Source organism: Glycine max, chromosome 14 (assembly GCF_000004515.6).
Source record: "Glycine max cultivar Williams 82 chromosome 14, Glycine_max_v4.0, whole genome shotgun sequence".
Classification (NCBI taxonomy): Eukaryota; Viridiplantae; Streptophyta; class Magnoliopsida; order Fabales; family Fabaceae; genus Glycine; species Glycine max.
Window position 1 is genome coordinate 49078046 of NC_038250.2, and position 23166 is coordinate 49101211.

The following is a 23166-nucleotide window of genomic DNA, read 5'->3' on the forward strand; positions in this document are numbered from 1 at the left end:
CGTGCAATCTCCTTCCACTTGTTCCTTAGCACAATTTCATGACCTTAAAACCATATAGAAAATTCTTACTCTTCATCGAAAAACCAAAACCTTTCTTATAACCATGTTATTCAAAACAAAAACAAGAGAGATCGAAGCAAGAGTTTTCTTTGACGAAAGACAAAAACATGATCTTAATTCGCTAATTAACCCAGATTTGAATGAGGAAGTCATAATGTGATTCTTAGAGGTCTTCAAGCAAGACCTTCATTGTCGTATGCGGTTAGGCCGGACAAGTAGAAGATTTTTCATCTAACATCTACAATCTATCTGGTCAGGTGAAGACGAGTAACACAAAGATGCAAAGATGGGTCAAATGATGTGTCTCATTGAAGATGATTTTGATTGACCTGATCGCTCAAACCTTATCCACAACCCGGCGTTGTCGGTCTTCTTCTTCACCTTTGTCAACGCATATTTTCTATGGTGACAGTGAGACAATTGTTGTAGTTATACAAGGCGAGAATTCTAGTTGCATTGGGAGGTTGTGACGGAAACAAATCAGAGGAATGAGATAATGATACTTTTTGATATAGAAGAGATCCTTACCCATTATGATTGAAAATAATTAGTGGGTGAAATTATTATCATTACTAAATGATTAGATTGAATGAAAATGATGATAATAATAATATGAGAGTAAAAGTTATTATTCATGATTCTATATCTATCTTTTCTTTATTTATTTAGTAATTTTTAAAATAAAAAGTAGTGGTGATTTTTATTTATCACCATGTTAACTTAATTATTTTAAAATGAAAAATTTAGAAAACATAAAAAAATCAGAATATCAAAACAAAATAAATATAAAAATATAATAAGCAAAAAGTGATATTAAAAAACTTTAAAAATGAAAAGTTAGACATTAACATTTCTATAACTGAAAAGTTGAGAAAAAAACAATAATTCATAAACCCCTTAAATATTAACATAACAAAAGCAAAATTATTATAAAAACTAAATTCAGGTCCAATTTTACGACTAGGTTATTGTTCCCCGTTTTCTACCTCGAATCCGTCCTGTGAGTTGCAGCAATCGACAAGGAACCAAGGTACTATTACTATTTCGTGCTTTGAATGTGAGGAGATACAACGTAAAGTAACCTATTTGTTGAATCGAATCGCGGAACCATTACACCCCTCCCCGTTTTTCTATTCACAAGGTACATTGTCTGTCACATGCTCCTCAACCCTACGTTCTTTTGTTTCAGTGCTTGTTTTGAACTCAATAGTTTTTCTTCTTCTTCTCATTAGGGTTTTGATAGATGGCGGTAGATAATCCCGAGGATGGATTAAAGAAGCTGGAATACTTGTCGCTGGTGTCGAAGGTGTGCACCGAGTTGGAGTCCCACACCGGCACCGGCGACAAGGTTCTTGCCGAGTTCATCACTGAGTTGGGTCGATCATCGGAAAATGTTGAGGAATTCGACGCGAAATTGAAGGAGAATGGCGCGGAGATGCCGGATTACTTTGTCCGAACGCTCCTCACCATTATCCACGCCATTCTCCCTCCCAAGTCGAAGGATTCGAAGAAGGAGAAAGACAGTGTCAGTGGCAAGACCACCAAGTTCAAGGCTCTGGCTATCGCGGACAACAGGGACCGCGCCAAGGAGCTTCAGAAGGAGTTAGAATCCGAGGCCAGAGAAAAGCAAAAGCCAGAAATTGAGGAAGATGATGGGTACAGAGATAGAAGAGATAGGCGCAGAGATAGGTATGGAAGAAACAGAGATGAAGAAGATGTTAGGAGGGATTATAGCAGAAGAGGCAGAGATAGAGATGATGAAGATGATAGAAGGGATTATGGCAGAAGAGGAAGAGATAGAGATGATGAAGATGATAGAAGGGATCACGGCCGAAGGGGAAGAGATAAACATGATAGGGACAGAGACAGAGATCGAGATAGATATGAGAGGCACAGGAGAGATGAGCACCAAGAGGATGGGCATGGAAGGGAGAATGGAGATGAAGATGGTAATAGGAAGGGTTCACGGCATGGTTCTGGTGAACTTGAATTATATGCAGTTTATAAAGGGAGAATCTCCAGAGTAATGGAGACTGGGTGCTTTGTCCAGTTGGATGACTTCAGAGGGAAGGAGGGGTTGGTCCATGTCTCGCAGATGGCCACCCGGAGGATTACCAATGCCAAAGATGTTGTCAAGCGTGATCAAGAAGTGTATGTAAAAGTGATCTCAGTTTCAGGTCAGAAGTTGTCTCTTTCCATGAGAGACGTTGATCAACATACTGGTAAGGATCTCCTTCCGTTGAAGAAGAGCTCCGAGGATGATGCAATGAGGATGAATCCGCAGGATTCAAAAGGTGGGCCTGCTGCCAGGACGGGGCTTTCAGGTATCAGGATTGTGGAAGAAGATGATGCTGGTTCTTCACGGAGACCTCTGAAAAGAATGAGCTCTCCAGAGAGATGGGAAGCGAAACAGTTGATTGCTTCGGGTGTCTTGAGTGTTTCAGAGTATCCAACTTATGATGATGAGGGGGATGGATTGCTGTACCAAGAGGAAGGTGCAGAGGAGGAGCTTGAGATTGAGTTGAATGAGGATGAACCTGCATTCTTGCAAGGGCAGAGCAGATACTCAATGGATATGTCTCCTGTTAAGATTTTTAAGAATCCAGAAGGTTCGCTGGGTCGAGCTGCTGCACTCCAGTCTGCACTTATAAAGGAACGTAGGGAAGTGCGAGAACAACAACAACGCACAATGCTTGATTCAATTCCAAAGGATCTCAATCGGCCTTGGGAAGACCCTATGCCGGAGTCAGGTGAAAGGCATCTTGCCCAGGAGCTTAGGGGTGTTGGCTTATCAGCCTATGATATGCCGGAATGGAAGAAGGATGCCTATGGGAAAACCATTACCTTTGGGCAAAGGTCAAAGCTTTCTATTCAGGAGCAGAGGCAGAGTTTGCCAATTTACAAGTTAAAAAAGGAATTGATTCAGGCTGTGCATGATAATCAGGTCTTGGTGGTTATTGGAGAAACTGGTTCAGGTAAGACTACTCAAGTCACACAGTATCTTGCTGAAGCGGGTTACACCACAAGAGGCAAAATTGGATGTACTCAACCCCGTAGGGTGGCTGCAATGTCAGTTGCAAAGAGAGTTGCAGAAGAGTTTGGTTGTCGATTGGGAGAGGAAGTTGGTTATGCCATTCGGTTTGAGGATTGCACTGGACCAGATACCGTTATCAAGTACATGACGGATGGTATGCTTCTTAGGGAAATATTGGTTGATGAGAATCTGTCACAGTACTCTGTTATAATGCTTGATGAAGCCCATGAAAGAACTATACATACTGATGTTCTTTTTGGACTGCTGAAGCAGCTAGTGAAGCGTAGACCTGAATTAAGATTGATTGTCACATCTGCTACTCTGGACGCTGAGAAATTTTCAGGATATTTCTTTAACTGTAACATCTTTACTATTCCTGGTAGAACTTTTCCTGTGGAAATACTATACACTAAACAGCCTGAAAGTGATTATTTAGATGCAGCTTTAATCACTGTCCTACAGATCCACTTGACAGAGCCTGAGGGAGACATTCTTCTCTTTTTGACTGGTCAAGAAGAGATTGATTTTGCTTGCCAATCTCTCTATGAGAGAATGAAAGGATTAGGTAAGAATGTTCCAGAGCTGATCATTTTACCGGTTTATAGTGCCCTTCCTAGTGAAATGCAGTCTAGGATATTTGACCCTGCTCCTCCTGGGAAAAGGAAAGTGGTTGTGGCTACTAACATTGCTGAGGCTTCTTTAACTATTGATGGGATATTTTATGTGATTGATCCTGGATTTGCTAAGCAAAATGTTTATAATCCGAAGCAAGGACTTGATTCTTTGGTGATAACTCCAATTTCACAAGCATCAGCCAAACAAAGAGCTGGACGTGCAGGGCGTACTGGACCTGGGAAGTGTTATCGTCTCTACACTGAGAGTGCATATAGGAATGAGATGTCTCCTACTACAATTCCTGAGATTCAAAGGATAAATCTGGGGATGACTACTCTTAATATGAAAGCTATGGGGATAAATGATCTGCTGTCTTTTGATTTTATGGATCCACCATCACCCCAAGCCTTGATATCTGCCATGGAGCAGCTTTACAGTCTTGGAGCACTCGACGAAGAGGGCCTTTTAACTAAATTAGGGAGGAAAATGGCAGAATTTCCTTTGGATCCACCGTTATCTAAGATGTTGCTTGCCAGCGTGGACCTTGGATGCAGTGATGAGATTTTGACCATAATTGCCATGATCCAGACCGGCAATATTTTTTACAGGCCAAGGGAAAAGCAAGCCCAAGCAGATCAGAAGAGGGCAAAGTTTTTCCAGCCAGAGGGTGACCATCTTACCCTACTTGCTGTTTATGAGGCTTGGAAAGCCAAGAATTTTTCCGGGCCCTGGTGTTTTGAAAACTTCGTTCAATCCCGATCATTGAGAAGAGCACAGGATGTCAGGAAACAACTTCTCACCATTATGGATAAGTATGATATCTATCTATTCTTCTAAATATTTGATTTCAGTTTTTTTTTTTGTTTTGGTTTTCTGTGTTCTGCATTTGTGTTTTTTTTTTTGTTTGATACATTTACAATGCACAAAATTATTAAGGTTCCCTATGGTCTTACAAATGTTCTTGTTTTTTAATATAAAATTTTATGTATAGTAGAAAATTGAAGTTATTCTCTTTATGTAAGGGATATCCCAAGTATATTGACTTTGGGCTTACAGTTCTTGTGATTGTAACCAGCATTTTTGCTGTGCTCAGTAGTTATTGTGTCAACTAGAGTCCCTTGCATTATTATTTGATCATGTTAAATTGCATTCTAAATCACTTGTATGAATATTTCAGGTACAAATTGGATGTTGTAAGTGCGGGAAAAAACTTCACCAAAGTCAGAAAGGCTATCACTGCAGGATTCTTTTTCCATGCTTCTAGAAAGGACCCCCAGGAAGGTTACAGAACCCTTGTTGAGAATCAGCCTGTGTATATCCATCCAAGTTCAGCTCTGTTCCAGAGACAGCCAGACTGGGTCATCTACCATGAGCTTGTGATGACAACTAAGGAATATATGCGTGAGGTCACTGTCATAGACCCCAAATGGCTTGTTGAATTGGCTCCAAGATACTTCAAAGTGGCAGATCCTACAAAGATGAGCAAGCGAAAGCGTCAAGAGCGAATTGAACCCCTTTATGACAGATACCACGAGCCAAATTCATGGCGTTTGAGTAAACGCCGTGCATAGTATGTAATTCATCTATGTTCTCTTTATGCAATGTCTTGGATACTGTTATATGTAGCTTTTCTCCTTATATGATGATTTAAATGGAAAGTTAGACACATTTTCATTTTTATTACTAGGAAAGCTTAAATTATGATATATACAACTGGTTTTTTTTATAAAAAATATTATTGTAGAAATTGGTTCAGATTACAATGTTAAGAATTCTTGGTTGGTTCATTAGTTTCTTATTTCCTATTCATTATCATTAACTTCTGTACATATTCAACATTTTAGTACATATTCATTTCTGTTCCTGATATGTTACTTTAATTTTTTGAATAAATAATAAATATACCAGATAGAACTACCAGGTCTTCCATGTCAAGGCCTTGTTGCTTAAATTTTTCGATGAGAACCTCTAAAGTGGATTTTGGAGCTTGGATGAATAGGTTAGTTCCATTGAAACTTGACTCGAGAGAATCCTTTATTCTCTATAAACTGCTAGAGGCACAAAATCTATTTGTCTTTGATGTTCAAAGATATCATTCTTAGAATATGGGTTTGAGCCTAATTCAACCCCAAAAGTTAGCTCATAGGTAAGGGTTGTCCCCACTTATATACTCTATCTTGGCACTATCGCTAACTAATGTGAGACTTGGGTTTTTTCCAATATACCCTCTCACGTCCAACACTTTTGGGCTTGGTGCGTGGATAACATGGTAGGTGGTCCTTTTAATGGATCTATGATAGACTTTGATACCATCTTATAATGTGGGTTTGGGCTTAACTCAACCCCAAAAGCTAGCTCACGAAGCCAAACAAAGGCAGAAAAAAGCAGAAGCAGCTCGCAATGAACCCTAATCTCGAGAAATCCCAATCGCACCACTAAATTTGGGAAAAACAGACCAAAATGAGCAAGAAGAACTCACGACGAACCCTAGTCTCAAGGAATCCCAATCACGCCACAAAATGATAATAAGATTTTGTAAGGAATTCCATTTTGGACATATTTGATAATTGGTTGCAGCTTTAGCTGTTTTTTTTTTTTGTCATTTAGTATCTCTATTAGATTAGAAGGACTACTTGGGTTGTTAATATGCTTTCTAGACTTTGATATCCATCCCTGTTCATATCTTCATATGTTATTTGGATAAACTCTTCAGCACCATTTTCATTGAAATGAGGCTGATTTTCTGCAGGTTTGTTTGGGAAGTAGTAATTATTAGGAGGACATCTGAAGCTTCGGTAGAATAGCATCGTTGAAGTTTGTGTATGTGAACTTCCCAATTGGTTTTGCATTATTTGTTAGACTCAAGAAAATTACATACACAAACTAGGTAGTTTTATCTTTATATTTTCTGGGTGAAACTAGAAAAAATGTTGCAATGAATAACCGACAGTAAAAGAATACAGGAACAATCCCTCACAGAGAATAACTTGTCTCAGTACACAATATCAGGCCTAAGCCCTAACAGATTCTTCCTCCACACTCACAATACAATCCCCACACTGACTGCAGAAACTGACATGCCATATATGTAAGAGACACACGCGTAACTGTAAAATGGTTACTAAACACAACTGCCCTATATTAGAGTATTGTAAGGAGCTGCAGTTATTCAACTGCAGACTCACCTAGCTATTGGTTAAGTTAGTTATCTGACAGCTGTTAGTTAGTTAGTGGCAGTTAGATGACAGCTGTTAGTCTCTCTAACAGAACTGTCTATAAATACTCTTTTGTAATCTTCAGTGACTTGGGTTAATGAAATAACATTTTACTCCTCACTTTCATCTCTTTCTCTCTCTATTCTCTTAGATTAGGAATTCTATGACCTTATAGTTACTGAACACATATATAACTGCCATACTGTTCACATAACTGTTCTATCAGTATTTATAGAGTGACAATTATTGCATTGATGATTAGCATTTAACTCGACTCTTATGGCTGTGCATCTGAAACTTGGGCAGATTATTCACATTGAACATCACTATTGAACTCAAACAAAGTTTTTTGACTTGACTGAATGATTATCTACATTCATAAATTTCGTCATTCTTTGATGAAAATGGGTTTTCTTAGTGCCTCTTCCAGGTCTGCAAATGTATTAAATCATTTGTAATCATTGGATTTTTAATGTTGCCTATCCTTGTTTTCTAGCGTGGTCTTCATGAGAATGTTCTCACATTGTATTTGGACACTCGGTTTCGGACCAATATCCATCCCTCCTTATTGTTGAAGTGTCTTCCATTTGTGCTCTTGATTTCCGCACAGATATGGGAAGTAGATGTGGCCATAACTGGCTCCCAGAAAGCTCTTGATAAATTTGCTAACTACTCTTAATAATTGTGTGTGTATTTATACACACAGGATTATACCATATATATATATAGGACTAGACTATGGCTTCATGTCAAAATTTCGTATGTTTTCAGACTTTGATGTATTATGTTCGTGGTCCTGTCCTTTCAAAAACAAAGGAAGAGAAAAACAAAAAGAAGCATACGTCCATGTTACTTTCAGGTAGTTGTAATGTAAAATAATGGCACAGCATTGTTGGTTACTGACTGTTTTGATAAAACTTGAGATGAAAAATTAAGCAACAAGTCTGTAATGTTTGAAGATTATGTATTCAGAGGCCTATAAAATGACACAGACTAAGAAAAGGATTACAGGGGAAGAATAGAGACACTTGAAAGAAAAGCAAAAGTACCCTTGTGGTGTACCAGATAAGCTGTTACCCCTTACCTGATTAATCAATGAACCAGAACAGGCCTGCAGTCTCAAGATCTGAGCCTGAGTTCGGCTAGTGACTTTATTTATCTCAAACAAAATTCACAATTGCCATTTTTTTTAAACTTCAAATTACAGATGCCTTGAGGCATATCTGTCTTTTTAAACATGATATTGGAAACAAGACTTAGTGCTTTCCTATTTCCATTAATTTAATTCTGTGCTATCACCTAGAAGTTATTGATGTTTATACTCTTGTTGAACCCTTTCTATCTTTATTGCTATTCTTTTATTTTGACGATCCATGAACCACCCTACTAACCTTTATTCATTCCTGTTAAGCTTTCATTTTTCCCTATCTTTTCCTTCTATTAATTTCATTTTCTTGTCTGCAGACTAAGTTCTATCAATATCCATCTTGTGTCTGAAGTTCTAGTTCAGTTGAAAATGTGGAAGGGAAGATATTTCCGAAAAAGAATCCGTCTGCTGAATGTGTTTGCTTGAATTGGGAGAAAGGTGCTGATCCCCTTAAAATGGAGTGCAGCAGCAAAGGTGAACTTGCACTGGCACATTGAGAGTGTGCAGTTAAATGGTTTAACATCAAAGGCAACAGATCATGTGATGTGTGCAATCAAAAAGTTCAGAACCTACCTGTTAGTGGTGACATGATGTGTTTGTATAACAGACTGCTCATTTGATGTATTGTTGGGACTCACTGTCTGTAATTGGAGGATCAGTACTGGTTAGTGATTAATTACCTACTGATTACAAGTGTCACGGTTTTATAGAAAGGTTGAGTGAGGCTCATTTTGAAAGAAGCCCTAGTTCAGAACACGTGATGTATTTTTCTTCATTTGTTTATTATGATAGAGCAAAACTGACAAGAGTAGTGCCTTTGTTTGTAGGCCATGAAAGGATGAGATCAGTAATTGTAGTATTGAGTTGGATGCTTACCACTAAATCATTGATATGTTGGCTACTCTGTCTCTGCTATTTGGCCAGTCTCAAATTTTAAAGTTTGGTGTGACTGTTGGTTCTTCTGCATATCTTATTTCCTCTACCATCTCTCGTAAAGGGTAGTAAGAACACCGAGTTTAAAGTATTTTACATGGACTACTTTTGTTGTATGCAGTCACAGTTTGGTGCATAGCTCTAATCACAGGTCGGATTTCAGCACCGTTTGTTTTGTTGAAAAGCTAACACACCAAGCTTTCAGATGGTATAGCTTTCGGATTCATTTTCCATGCAAGTCAACATTCCAAACCCAAACCTGTTGACTGCATAATGCCCCTTATGAAAGCAAAGCAATTGTTCCTAAAATTAGGAGTGAGCGTGGGTTAGGGTTATTTTGGAACTAAGGAGTACAAAAAATATTGAATGTCTTTTAATTTTAATTAATATATAAATAATTGATTCTCTTCACGAAGCATCATTTATTGTTGTATTTGACTTTTAGCTTCGGCTTTGTTTATTAAACCTGGAAATTCAATTAGCAGTGTTAAAATTCATTGTTAAAATGATATAAAATAGTACGTTTATATAATTTTTTACTATCTTCTTACTATGTTGGCAATTATATTTTTAAATAATAATAATAACAATAATAATAATGAAATGTCATATTTTATTAAAAATTAAAAAATACTATAAATTGTGGAAGAATTAAAATAATAATATAATTTTAAAGTAGAGAATTTATTATAATAATTAATAAAGCGTTAAAGAAGATGGTAAGTGACAAATTTTATTAAAAAAACTATACATAAAAATGAAAAAAGAAACTAATAAATTTATAAAATTAATTATTTGAACTTTTGGTTCCATTATTTGCATTGATTTTTTTAAGAGTTGTGCCAGTGGACTAGCGCAAAACACTCTCCAAAGTGATTTATTAGTTTATTAAATTAATGTAAACGAATTGGTAAGTGCCATACTTTATATTGTTTGACTTTCGGTAAAAAAAAAAAATAGTATATCAATTTTTTTTATTCTTGATCCATAAAATCCAGTTAAACCTACAACACTTTTTTTTTAGAAAAGCATAATTCCTTCCATGAATAGGAAGTTTATTTGCAAAGTATTTATAATATATATATATATATATATATATATATATATATATATATATATAGAGGATGATTACCGGAGAAAGTAAAAGAAAATAGATCACGAATTCAATCTTCTCTATTAACAAAATTAATATTTATCTATAAAAGAAAATATAACTTTAACAAACCACAAAGTTGTTTATTTTATTTTTCAATAAAAAAATTGCATGTTGACAATAGATCTCTTAATCTTAGTGCAGAAAAAAAATTATAATTTATGATAGATTTAATTTCTGAATAAACAATTAGCAAGTGTGGACCAAGACACAACCCACACACACAGACACGGTAAAGCACAACCGACAAGGTTCCATTTAGACTTGGTTATCTTTGAAACCAAGGTTTCTTGCTTACTCACTCACTTACTTACTCCAAACAAATCTAATCTAATAATTTATGACTTCAAAACCTCACTCTCTGATTCAGTGACTCTGATCTCTCTCTCTCTCTCTGAAAGGACTAAGATGGGTTCGGTTTCTCTGAAAGTAGGAGATGGAACAGCCAGATTCCATAGAGCAACACTGTGTTCTTCAGCTGTTAACATTCTCATGATATTCTCTGTCATCACCACCAACCTATTTGCTCTCTATGCTTTCACGGCTTCCCCAAAACACCCCCATCACTCTCTCCTTCACCACAATGCCCACAAAAACATCTCTCTCATCTCTGAACAAGTCTCACTCATTCTCAGAGAGATCGATTTGTCCCAGAAGAAACTGGCCCAGATGGAGAAAGAGCTTCTAGGATATGAAAGCATTGATCTTTCGAGACCCAACATTGCATCCGAGCTCAAACTCTTCCTCCAGCGCCACCAGCTCCCTCTGGGGAAAGACTCTAGAACTGGGATCACTGAGATGGTGCCATCTGTTGGCCACACCTGTGAGAAAAATTCAGACTTGTTGTCTCAGTTCATGAATTACAAGGTTTTTGGAGCTTGCCCTGATGATTGGAGTGTGGCACAGAAGCTGATCTTAAAAGGGTGTGAGCCTCTGCCTAGGAGGAGGTGTTTTGCAAAGACTGTTTCCAAGGTAGGTTTGTACCCCTTTCCGGATTCTCTTTGGAAGCCTGTTGGTAATAAGACTGTTAACTGGAGTGGCCTTAATTGTAAGAATTTTGAGTGTTTGAATGGTAAGAAGTTGAGTAGGGAGTGCGTTGGTTGCTTTGATTTGGTTCATGGCAATGAGAATGTTAGGTTTGTTAAGGCTAAGAGTAAGAATGATTTTCTGGTTGACGATGTCTTGGCCTTGGGAGGTGGAGGGGTTAGAATAGGGCTCGACATTGGTGGAGGGTCTGGATCCTTTGCTGCTAGAATGGCGGATAGGAATGTTACTGTGGTTACTAGCACTCTCAATGTTGAAGCCCCGTTCAGTGAGTTCATTGCTGCAAGAGGGCTTTTTCCTCTTTACTTGAGCTTGGATCATAGGTTCCCTTTCTATGACAATGTGTTTGACTTGGTTCATGCTTCAAGTGGCTTGGATGTTGGAGGGAAGAGTGAGAAGTTGGAGTTTTTTATGTTTGATATTGATAGAGTTTTGAGGGCTGGTGGTTTGTTCTGGCTGGATAACTTCTTTTGTGCCAATGAAGAGAAGAAGCAAGTTTTGACTCGGTTGATTGAAAGGTTTGGATATAAAAAGTTGAAATGGGTTGTGGGAGAGAAGGTTGATAGTGTTGGCTCAGGCAAACCTGAAGTTGTGTTATCTGCTGTCCTTCAGAAACCTGTTAGAGCTTAGGGGCTTATACAATAAAACAACAAGAAGGAAGAATAATCTTGATTCTGCTATATCTCTTCCGCACATAATTTTGTGTGAACGAATTGCTTCCAGCATCATCATCAAATCTGACTGGACCTGGAATAAGTACAATAATTGTTTCCTTACCAATTGTAAACCAGATTTTTTAGGTGACATATATTCTGTATTTCAAGTTCTGTTTTATTATATCTCATTCTGTATTTCTGTATTAGTTTTTTTTTTTTTGTAATTGATAAGTTATTAGAAAGATGAAAAATGGATTATTTTTTTTAAACATATAAAGTCAATTTTAGTCTTTATATTGTAAGGCTATAATTTTACTTTCTAGAATATGATGAATCCAATCATATGTTTCAAGATTATTTGGTCAACTGTTCTTGATAATTTTACTATATGCGTTCTCTACCTGAAATTACTGCATCATATGCTTGACCACTGCAATCTTTAGTACAATCATGAATCATTAAGGACTGTTTCACATCTAAAAGAAATCATCCATTGTCAATGGCCTTTTAACTTTGTGGCGCCTAGCTTCATTTAGAAAGGCATGAACCCGGGTTTGATCTCTTAAGTATAGCAAAACAAGAATGTTATCTGTCATTTAGTTCTATAACCATCCGTTCATCCTACTCACTGCTCTAAACCAAAGATTCTAATGAGACAACTCATAAGAATGTTGCCTTTGTTAAATCCTGCAAAAAGTCATGAAGATGCCAAGTATTGAGGCTTGCAGCTGATTAGTATTGATGACTTGCTGATAGGATTTTGATACTGTTAAACTGCTTTTTGTGCCTCTTCATAGTTGTGAACTAAACCATTTCATTGTTTACACCGACTTGACAAAACTATAAATTCTCACTGAATGTGGGGATTGCTTTTAATCACAAGGACTTAATAAGGCTTCAAACCTAAAAGGTGAACTTGGAAAGGAGAGAATTGATCGGCCTGGGCTTTAAACCAGCAATCAATGGTTGAAAAGGAACTAGGAAATATAAAAACACAAATTTGGTTGAGGAGTCTAAACAACACATTCTCTATTATTCTCTCTAACATATTTTCTTTTGTTAGTTAAAATTCAGGTAAGTCTTATTAAACGAGGAATGAGACCCACATATTTAGTGAGACCCTCATGAAATTTACCGTACGAGTGTCCAAAAATCAAAACTCATTTTGTTCACTGTACCCACTTCATATTTACTGTTACTTCAATTTATTCTTCGAGCCCAATTTGCTGATTAATATTGATGACTTGCATACTTGCTAATAGGGCTTTGGTATTCATATTCTATGAAAATGTGCCTCTTCACTTCATAGTTATGAAGCAAACCATTTCATTGTTTGCATTGACTTGACAAAATTACAAATTCTCACAGAATGTGGAGATTGTGTTTAATCACATACATGTTTATTAAGGCTCCAAACCTAATAGCAGAACCTAGAAAGGGCAGAGTTGAGAGGACTGAGGTATAAACAAGCAATTGAAAACGAGCTAAGGAAATATAAAAACACAAATTTGGTAGAGGAATGCAAACAACACACTTCTTAATACTATCTTTACAATACACTAATTAGTTGAATTCAAGTGAATCTTATGAAATGGAGAATGAGATTTTTGGCTTCCAGAATGTAAAATTACTTCTGAAATGACCAATCTGGAAGGTAAAAAAAACATTCTGGAAAGGATGCAGGACGCAACTTGGAGAAGGTGCAGGAAGCAACAGCCGACTCACATATGACCCACATGAAATTTACCTACTAGGTAAGAGTTGTAGTCCTGTAGTGTATGTAGCATTTTTCAATTTTGTGTGCAGCATCCACTTCATATTCCTTGTTACCTAAATTTACTTCTCAAGCCCAATTTGCTGCAAAGAAGCTTGTCTTAGCTTATTGGGCCATGGAACTTGGGTGCTTAATAATTACTCCGGAAATTTTTACCAGGCTTAAGGCCTTGATTTGATTTTTCAAATCTGATTACAACTTTTCTATTGCCTTTGCTCATCACATGCAGTAAATAATGAAGCGCATTGATTAACTTTATATATAATGCAGTAACTTAATCCAGACATGTATCCATAATCTTAGAAATAACTTGAAGCTGAAGCTTTCTATTTAATTATGATACCTTGTAGCTGAAGCTTTCTATTTAATTACTATAATTATAATAACACGAGAGCACCGTTATTGTGGGATAATTAATTGCTGGGCATGTACCCGTGTGAAGTCATGGCAGTTGAGATGAATCATGTCGGTATGAGCTTATGTAACTAAATCAATTAAGGTAAAATTGTATTTTTGGATCTTGTTTCTAATTTCAATTTTAGTTCTTCTTTAAATTTATTCATGAATTTAGTTTCCAATTATGTCAAATATTATAAATATGATCCCCAAACCCAAATTTAAACGTTGATTGTTGATTGTCACAAAGGAATGTTGGTTATGTGAGTATCACGTAATGATTAAATATGAAAAGGTGCGTCCAAGAGTTAACTCTAACATTGTTCTGTTTATCGTTCAATCAGAACGTGACAATTAACATTTAAATTTGGACTTTGGGATCATATTTACAAGATTTGACATGATTTGGAGACTAAATTAGTGAATAAATTTCAAGGGGACTAAAATCAAAATTAGAAACAATTAGGGGGACCAAAAATATAATTTTACCATCAATTAATTGTCTACTAACAAGTTATTGGTGTGAATAATATTATATTTGATTCTGTTAAGCAAAATGTTAGATTCGAGTTTTGTGAATGTAAAAAGTAATTGAAAGAAAAAATAATAATTAGGTTACTATTAAAAATTAATCACCAATAAAATTGATAAATATTGAGTAAAAAAAAGTAACAATTAATTGTTCCCTTTGTTTTTATCCCTTTATGGCGCCTCTAAGGTGCAGTAACCCTTAGCCTAGTACTGTCAGTAGTATTTTATTGGAGGGATTAATCGCTGTGGCTTAAAACCTGTACCCCAATTAATCCAATCGTCTCATTCATGCATGCACTTTCGGAAGTCTCAAAATAGTTAATACTACTTGTTGCACTGTCAAATTCATCAACATTGCTATGTGATTGAGATGAAAAATCAGAAATCCACACAAATGAACTCAGAATTGACATCAACGATGTAACACTAACAAGCGGCGATACCTTCTATTTAGCCCATTCATTATAGGAACTCGTGTAGCCTTAAATTGACATAAATGTTGCTGGCCCCGCTGGATTGCTTCGGTTGCTGTTATTTTGCTTGCCATTAAAATGAAAAATAAAGAAAAAGAAAATAAACAAATGGTCCACAAACACCACCGAGTATGTAGATATATCTAACATGAAATTAATTCAACTTAATCAACTAATTTGAGTTTGAAATATTTTGTTATGCTAAATATCCAACAAACAATTTTGAATTTTGATGTTGATAATAATCATATCTAACTTAACCAATAACCTCTTGAAAGGATATGTTCTATTAACAAAATGGTTCACAATCATAAAACATTTTAACATAGAAAAAATATTTTAATATCAAAAGAGAAAAAAATCATCAAACACTTGATCAACGGATACAAGATTATTTCAACTTGATAATAAATTTGAATCTTGAATTGAATACACAATTGTATTAGAGGAAAAATTATCTCCCATAATAATCTTACCCATCCCTTTATTGCCTCCATACCTATGGTTTTTATAAAAAAAATGCCTCAAGATAATATGCTACCATGCTTATAGTAACTCACTCCTAAAACGTTCTCTTTAAAGATTTAATATTAATTTTATACAGATTAGTCTCTATAATATTATAGCCATTTTCTACATTATTTAAAAATTCGTTATATCTGTGTCATTGAATTGCCTTATATACCCATGCTTTCTAGGCACACTAAACTAGGATGCAAATAAGTAACTTTCGATGCTTGATTATTTGGAAAGCCCCCAATGCGTATTAATAATAAATCATAATATTTCCTCTTGCCAGCAAGAATGTCTTACAACATAAGGTATGCAACACCCTTGACTCATTGGAACATCATCTTAGAACTTTTGATAAGTAATAATAAAACTTAAACTCTTCCATCTCCAAGGTTTGCTCCATACCTTAAGAAATGTTTCAAATAACGAGTGTCCTTTAGTTAATAATAATACATCACATGACACCCAAGTCAATAATCCTGACTTCTTCCACAACATATGCCTTTGCTTTTCAAACATTGGACGATAAAGCCATTTGAGGTTAACCTTATACAAGAACATCGCAAAGCAAGGCTTAGTGAGACATTGTATGCAGCCACCACCTAATATTCAAACATTCATCCCTTGCAAAGCCCCACTGTTTAGAAGCTTCATCCCCTCTTCACTCATCTGCTGAACTTCTGAAGGTGATAAAATTCTTATGCAGCGGACACAGCCCACAAATTCTCTACACACACAACATTTAATATCAGATGGCACACAAGATATTCCAAAGGTTCAAAACTCAAAAGGATCATTATCTTGGTTCAAAGGAATTCTAAGTATATTAAGCCTATTATTAAACTTAGTGTGGTATATCACACATTACAAGACTTGATAAGAAACTTACTCCCAAGGATCATCACCAACAAGTAGAACATCACTCTCATAATCTACATAGACCAATTTCCATCCTGAACATTTAGTGTCATTCAGCAGACCATCGAGTCCAAACATGCATTCAATTGCACGGATCAACTCCTCGTAGTTCTTGAAAGTAGTCACATCAATTGATCTTCCTACAGAACCTGCCTTTTGCACCTGTCAGAAACCAAAACCGTTAAGATATACATGATTAAAGATGTTGAGCCAGATAATATAGTGGACAAAACTTCAAAAGTCATGAAAATAAAACTAAAGATCAATTAGCACTAGCATATATAGTATGAATGCAAATGAGGAAAGAGTTTTTCTCTTTTTTTGTCTCCAGTACAAACCTTTGTGTAAGTTCGGATGGGCGCAGGTACTTGCTGCCACGAGTTATTCTGCAGGAAGCTGCTTTCATCAAAATCAACATGGCTTGAAGAAGTGCCACCTGAGTTGTCAGGGATGTCTCTAAGAGGAAAGGCATGTGATTCAGTTAGACTTGCTGAAGTTATCTGAGACTGGACATCCTGGCTTGAACTCAAGTTGCCCACCATGCAATCTTGAGGATTTTGAAATTCTCTGTCCTTCATTGTGCAAAACTCATCCAAAATGGTGCTTGAAGTAGAAGGATCAACCACAGTGGTGCCTACGCTGTTGCTAGCATCAACATTGACACAAATCTCACTTTGGTTGTTGCTCTCAGCTGAAAGATCCCTCAAATTGTTTGAGCTTGGTATGCCATTGAGGCCATACAGCCCCGGCTGACAAATGGATGTTAGCTGGTCTGCTTGAGATAAGAACTTCAAGTTCTTGACATAATGATCCCACACTTCATTGTTCATTGAAGGTAAAGGGGGATTCACTACTTGAGGCTGAAGTGAGGTATGTTCTTGCAAGTCAGACAAAGGTCCAGTTGGTCTGTTCTGCCCAGCAAAAGGTTGGGAAGAAGCATATGACATCCATTCATTGATGTCAAGCTGAGGAAACAGGCCATTTACCATAGCAGAATCAGCTTGAACCATATCAATCATTTGAGGATGGGGCATGGACAATTCTATCTGAGGTGGCATAGGCCATGGACTAGATTGAGGGAGTAGTGGACTCTGGTTTTGATTATGGAATGGCAATTGGTTTGCTAGACCTTGCTGGTTAACAGGATTTGCTGCCACCTTTTCGATGTTGCACCCTTCCATGGAAGGGTAGTCAATCACATGATCAGGTAATACCTCAGATTCTGATTTTGGCTTGTCAATAACTATCCCAGAAGACAGATGATTATCAATTTTGCCAAGAGGGTGCAATTTTTCAGGTTGGTCGTTTTTCAACAGTGATTGCATGTTTAAGGCATTAGGTTGGTCAGGGATAGAATGAGGATGTAGATTTTTAAGTGGCATTTGGTTTTCTGCTGCAAGTGTGGTCTTCATCTCTTGCAAGGGGCCTCTTGTAGCAGCAGATTCTTGTTGCATGGCAGATAAAAAAGCTCCATTATTGTTAATCAGCTGGGGTTTCAAAAGCATTCTCATCATGTGTTCTGAGTAGAGATTTGGAATTGAGTTTGAGAGCTCCATGGTTCCATTTTCTGGAACTCTTATAAAGGGTCTTCTTAACAAAGTTCCCCACTCATTTTCTGCAACAATCAACATAACTAGTAGTTAAATAGAAGACTCGTCTACAAAGTAGGAAAAGAAATATAAGAAACAGACTTACCCAAAAGACCAGATGGTAATGGCCGTTTTAGACCTGAAGTCAAAGAAGGAAAGATAAAAAGGCTTTCAGGAGTCTCAATCTCCCACACACTAACTCTGTTCTGCTTATCACCACACCCTGGCTCATCCCACTCCACCTGTTTGCAGAGAAATCATTAGGCCAACTATTTCCACTAAACTTTAACTCCAATATGCACTATGTTTCATTGGAACATACAACAAAATATGAATGATAGAACATAATTTCAGTGCCGTATTGACAGTAAGGCCAATTAGGCCTGTGCCTTAGGTCCACAAATTAAAAAGTTATAAAATAGTATAATTTTGTTTTGCTATAATAATATTGTGGATGTTTGAGGTACACAATCACAGTCACGATCATATAAATTGTCCTAAATTGGAAATATTCAATAGCAATGAGATACAATCATTAATTTTTCAAATTCCAATATTCACGTAATCATTGGCCACACTTTTCAAGTTACTTTTTTAATGATATGTTGAAAACATTGATTTTTAACGGTAAAGTTTTAATAACAATATTAATTTGTGATTAATAATAAGATTTTAATTGAAAGAAAAATTATTTTGATGGTTAGCTATTTCCAAAATATATCTTAACGGTTATTTTTTTTTATCTCTATATATACATTATAAAAATTAATATTTTTACATCATTCTCTTCACTATTTCATTGATCTGTTTTCTTTTCTTTTCCTCATCTTTCTATTATTTTCTTTAAGACTTGAAGTGAATTAGTGGATGCCTAGTATCAAGTTGTCCCTGTAGGAAACATCAACGTGTAATTTTCTCAATTTCCAGGTTCTATTGTTTCACCTTTTTCTCTTTTTTACTTTATAACACTTCTATTTATAAATTCAATTGTTGTCTTTCAATTTTATTTTCTTCTGAGAATGATAATATAAAATGTCAAATAAGAAATTTGAATCTGATTTTAAAAAAAAATTTAAAAAAATTGAATTTAATCTCAACATGGAGCTCTTGATAAATTTGTTACCATTCATAAAAAGAAGACAGGAATAAGTACAATTGATGAAAAAATTATAGAACAATTATCTGATAACATTAAAAATACTGGTGGTCTTAATTCCAATTAAGAACAAAAAGATTTACAATACTTTATTAGAAGAAAATAATGAACATAGTAACATCGAGTGAAGTTCCTGTAAATATTTATGATCCAGGAAAATGAAAAATTATTGATGAACAATTTTGAGATTTAAAATAGAAAAAGGTCCAATTAGACAGCTATTTGCAATGTTCAAAAGAAAAAAATATTTTATCTATTGAAAGTGAAATATTAGAATTACTTGATTATAAAACATTGATAAATGATTTTGCAGCTTAAAAAGCTACAAAGATTAATATAAAATTAATAGTTTCATTAAATTTTTTATAAAAATTTTGCATTAGACCTTAATTTATCTAGACAGACCCTGCATAATTTACCTGAATATTTCGCCATTTAGAACCAGGCCACCTTAAAGGATCCACATCACTGATACCAACTATTGTACCCATATATCTGCGCAGAAAGATGAAGCATGTGTTAACTTTTCATGCTTGTTTGGGGTTTCACAAATATCACTAAAATAGTTCAGCAGACATATTTGGCTATAGCATGATCCAAGCATTCAGGAAATTACCTGCGCTTACCCGATTCTTCTGTCTCAAACATCATGCCAAATCTCATGCCAACTGAGACCTGAGTCCCAAATACAGATTTTCTGTATTTGGCCAGAGGAATAACAAATTCTGAGGGGCATGCTCTACAAATAAGTGGAAACAGACATTAGACTCTATAGAGAGCAACACCAGAAGCTATATTTGCAACAAAATTATATCTTAAACATATGTTAGGAGAGGGTATGAATATACTTAAATATACCTTGGATTGTAGAAAATAGTGAATGGACTTCGATTTGCAGCAGCATGAGCTGCAGCAGCAAGCACACCAATGTGCATGCTATCAGCAGAAAGTACTGATGATGGCAGTGTTGTCTGCTGACGATTGACACGCCTAACGCCAACTCGCAATTGTGATCTCTCATCCCTTGTAGCATTTGACATATCATTTTTAGTATGAAGAATATTATGCAACAACACTCACTAATCCTAACTGAAAGGAATAAGCTGCCAATCTGAATTCCATAATATTCACAATATTTTGGTTGGATCCATTATATTGCAATGCCACCATGTGGAATAGACAACGTTATTACAAGAATTTTGAAGACTTTGTTCTGCACAAAAATTTAGTACTACAAGATTCTACTTCCCTTTCCCTTGAAATTTGAAAATACTGTCTTCTATATGCTATACCATGCAAACAAAGAACGGTTCTTATAGCCAACAATTAGGCAATTACCTGATGAAAAGAACAGAATCACCAGCTCTAAGCCTTTTTGAGCCTACAAACAAACTCCATCCTGTTGTGAGAAGGTGTCTCTTTGGTTGACCTAATAAAAAATGTGAAAAATAAAAGTGAGGACCTAATTCATTAAATAGTTAAAAAAATAAAAACAAAAAAATGCCTTCAGCAGAAAGCTGCAAAGCCAAACAATAAATTGCAGCAAAAAAGCACAAAATGCTTTTGAATCCACAACAAAACATTCATTCCTATTTTTTTTCTAGTAAAGCAATAGATAGGTTTGAAAGCCAAAAAAGCATACTCACCTCTGTATATATGTCTAAATGTCCAGGTATTATCATGCAAATCTCGAACAACAAGCTCTTGAGTCGGGGGTTGAATTGTGTAGTCCTGAAGTGAAAAATAAAACATATCAATGAAATGAAAATTCAGGTACAAAATCCTCCCAAGCACAGGCAAAACATGCAACCAGCAGATGTTATAGCCATACCAATGGAGGAAAGAGTTTCTCTGCAGCTCTGCGTGGAACCGAAAAGCCACCGTGCGTGCTCGTGTCACTAGCAGTCAAAGTTTTGCAGAAGAACTCACTGGGATGTTTACTGTGCTTGTGCCCAAAGTCGGATATGGGAAAGACTTCTCTTTCCTGGCACAGAAAAATCCAAATTCAAACTGAGAAGAATGTCCAATACACACCACAACTAACCTTGACATTTAAATGTTCAATAACAACAGTTCCAGGATTGAGACTTCATCCTTACAGAATTCAGTGGTTGCAAAGTCATTTGAGCATAGATTTCATCTGTCTCCTTGTCTGCCTATCATAACATACAAGAAAAAAGGTAAAATTTTGTTTGGAGTTATGATGGATTTGAAGATGCAATAAGCTCTTGAGGACAAATGCAACAAGTGGTCAAGTCAAGTCAACCAGCACCCAACACTCACATGAAGTGTGACATTTTGAACTTGACACAGCAACTGATATGGAAGATTGGGGTAGTTTGGAATCTGTGATGTTGCTGTTCTTCTAGTAGAAGCTGCCACCTGTTCATATTCAAATAAAAGGGAACAATATGCTTCAGCAAACCAAAACAAACAAAGTCATCACCTCAGAATCTTGGCTAAATATTGAAAAGAAACTAATGAGTTAGAGATTAAACGAAGCAATGTTAGAAAAGTTATCACTTTGAAAAGAGAACAAGAGATTCATTCACCTGCTCACTATGTCCCTGAGGGAAGTAAAACACAAGGCTCCCAACCTGGGGTAATGACACAAGAGGGCCTGCACAAGCATGCCATAACTCTGAATTCAAAGTCTTTCTGACCCCTGAAAATTTTTTAGTAGCATCACACAAGCATGTCATTAAAATGCAACCAAAAGGGTAAAAAATGATTGTCCAAAACAAAAAAAGAAAAGGAAAGGAAAACGAAACAACAGACCAGAATGTTCCTGCATTTCTTTCAACAGTTTCATCTCAGCAGCAAGAGTTTGACCACCAACAATCATTCCTCCTCCAGTTTTAATCTTTTCTTCCACGGAAGCCATCATATCCTATTCCTATGTCTTCACCACTCTCTACGCCTTCAACTTAAAACCACAAAGAGGAACCTGTGTTTCTACGTCTTCAATTCACAACAAGTTGCAACATCCCCACCAAAAAAAAAAACTCTCCTTTCCCTCACCATCCCATTAGAAAGAAGAAAAAGAGAAGAAAAGGGTCCACGTTTTCAATACGAGAAGAATCTCATCTCATGTGTTGTTGTTGTTCTCTGAGAAAACAAAAGAATCTAACCAAGCAAGCTCAAAACTGAAAAGCAGACCAAAACCTGTGAAAAAAGGCACAAGTGCAGATCTTTTGTTTCAAAGGGTGGGGCTTGACACAAAGTTTGCATCAAAGCACGCGGACCTAAGCATGAGTGAGTGCTTTGTATTATTGGTTTTGAGTTTGAGTACTACACTTGTGCTTTTTTTTTTTTTCTTCTTTTCTACCTTGAAAAGAAACCAACCTTTCAGTGAAACCACTCATCACACTGGCGCTGTCACTGTTCCCTTCTTTCTTTCTTGCTTTCTTTTCCGTTTCTCAAGCACAAGCACCAATGCCAAAAACCAAAACCTCCTTGTCCCTTCTCTCTCTTTCTCTTTGCTTCAAACAGCAAGAAGTAGTGTGCATGCTACCAAGTCCTACCCATTGCAGCTTTAAGCTATTTATATCATTTAAATAATTAAGACCAAAACAAAGAAACTAGCAGTATACTTGTATTAAATGAAAATCAGAAAAAGTGGAGCTAGTCTATTACAACACGAAAACAGTACACTATCAACCTCATCTTAGCTCAGGATATGCAGCGCTACACACACTAGCTTTTGCATTATGTTTGATTTGATTCTACCTTGTTTTTCTGGCATCTACTAATAATACCAGATTATCTTGACACCAATTAATTAATCAGAAAAGACGTGTTTTTTTTATCTGAAATGAGAAAAGACGTATTTTTTCATGACAAATGTTTTTTTATTGAAAAACGTTAATTGTTAATATTTTTTTCAGCAAAAAGAATTGAACAGACGTTTTTGTTATTTTCTTCTTATTTTAATTATTCAAGTAATCTTTTATTTCTTA

At 36.0% G+C, this 23166-nt stretch overlaps 3 protein-coding genes across 9 annotated transcripts; 2 read left to right on the top strand and 1 right to left on the bottom strand.

The window, feature by feature from the left end:
* Positions 1–991: 991 nt before the first annotated feature.
* On the top strand, positions 992–9037 carry LOC100790809 (probable pre-mRNA-splicing factor ATP-dependent RNA helicase DEAH5). Of its 7 annotated transcripts, XR_005888204.1 has the most exons (6): positions 992–1201; positions 1293–4521; positions 4887–5279; positions 6459–6529; positions 7696–7783; positions 8389–9037. XR_005888204.1 is itself a non-coding variant. In XM_006596503.4 (4 exons), coding segments are annotated over exons 2-4 (3612 nt in total). In that variant the 5' UTR covers positions 992–1201; positions 1293–1303; the 3' UTR covers positions 8390–9037. The 7 variants fall into 7 exon arrangements, 3 of the variants coding, with proteins under 3 accessions (XP_006596566.1, XP_014622664.1, XP_014622665.1); XR_418191.4 differs by lacking the exons at positions 6459–6529; positions 7696–7783 and adding an exon at positions 5618–5708; XR_418188.4 differs by lacking the exon at positions 7696–7783.
* A 1344-nt stretch (positions 9038–10381) lies between these two features.
* Positions 10382–12214, top strand: LOC100786204 (probable methyltransferase At1g29790). The gene has a single exon (XM_003544994.5). The coding sequence runs from the start codon at positions 10566–10568 to the stop codon at positions 11829–11831; it is 1266 nt and encodes a 421-aa protein (XP_003545042.1). The 5' UTR covers positions 10382–10565; the 3' UTR covers positions 11832–12214.
* Positions 12215–15791: 3577 nt separating this feature from the next.
* LOC100790289 (auxin response factor 5) lies at positions 15792–22897 on the bottom strand. The gene is made up of 14 exons (XM_003544346.5): positions 21986–22897; positions 21760–21872; positions 21491–21589; positions 21307–21363; positions 21039–21191; positions 20854–20938; positions 20546–20636; positions 20066–20230; positions 19824–19946; positions 19627–19702; positions 18158–18293; positions 16801–18077; positions 16434–16624; positions 15792–16271 (listed from the first exon to the last, which is right to left on the bottom strand). Exons 1-14 carry the CDS (start codon positions 22092–22094, stop codon positions 16154–16156), a joined length of 2793 nt encoding a protein of 930 aa, XP_003544394.2. The 5' UTR covers positions 22095–22897; the 3' UTR covers positions 15792–16153.
* Between the last annotated feature and the right edge of the window lie 269 nt (positions 22898–23166).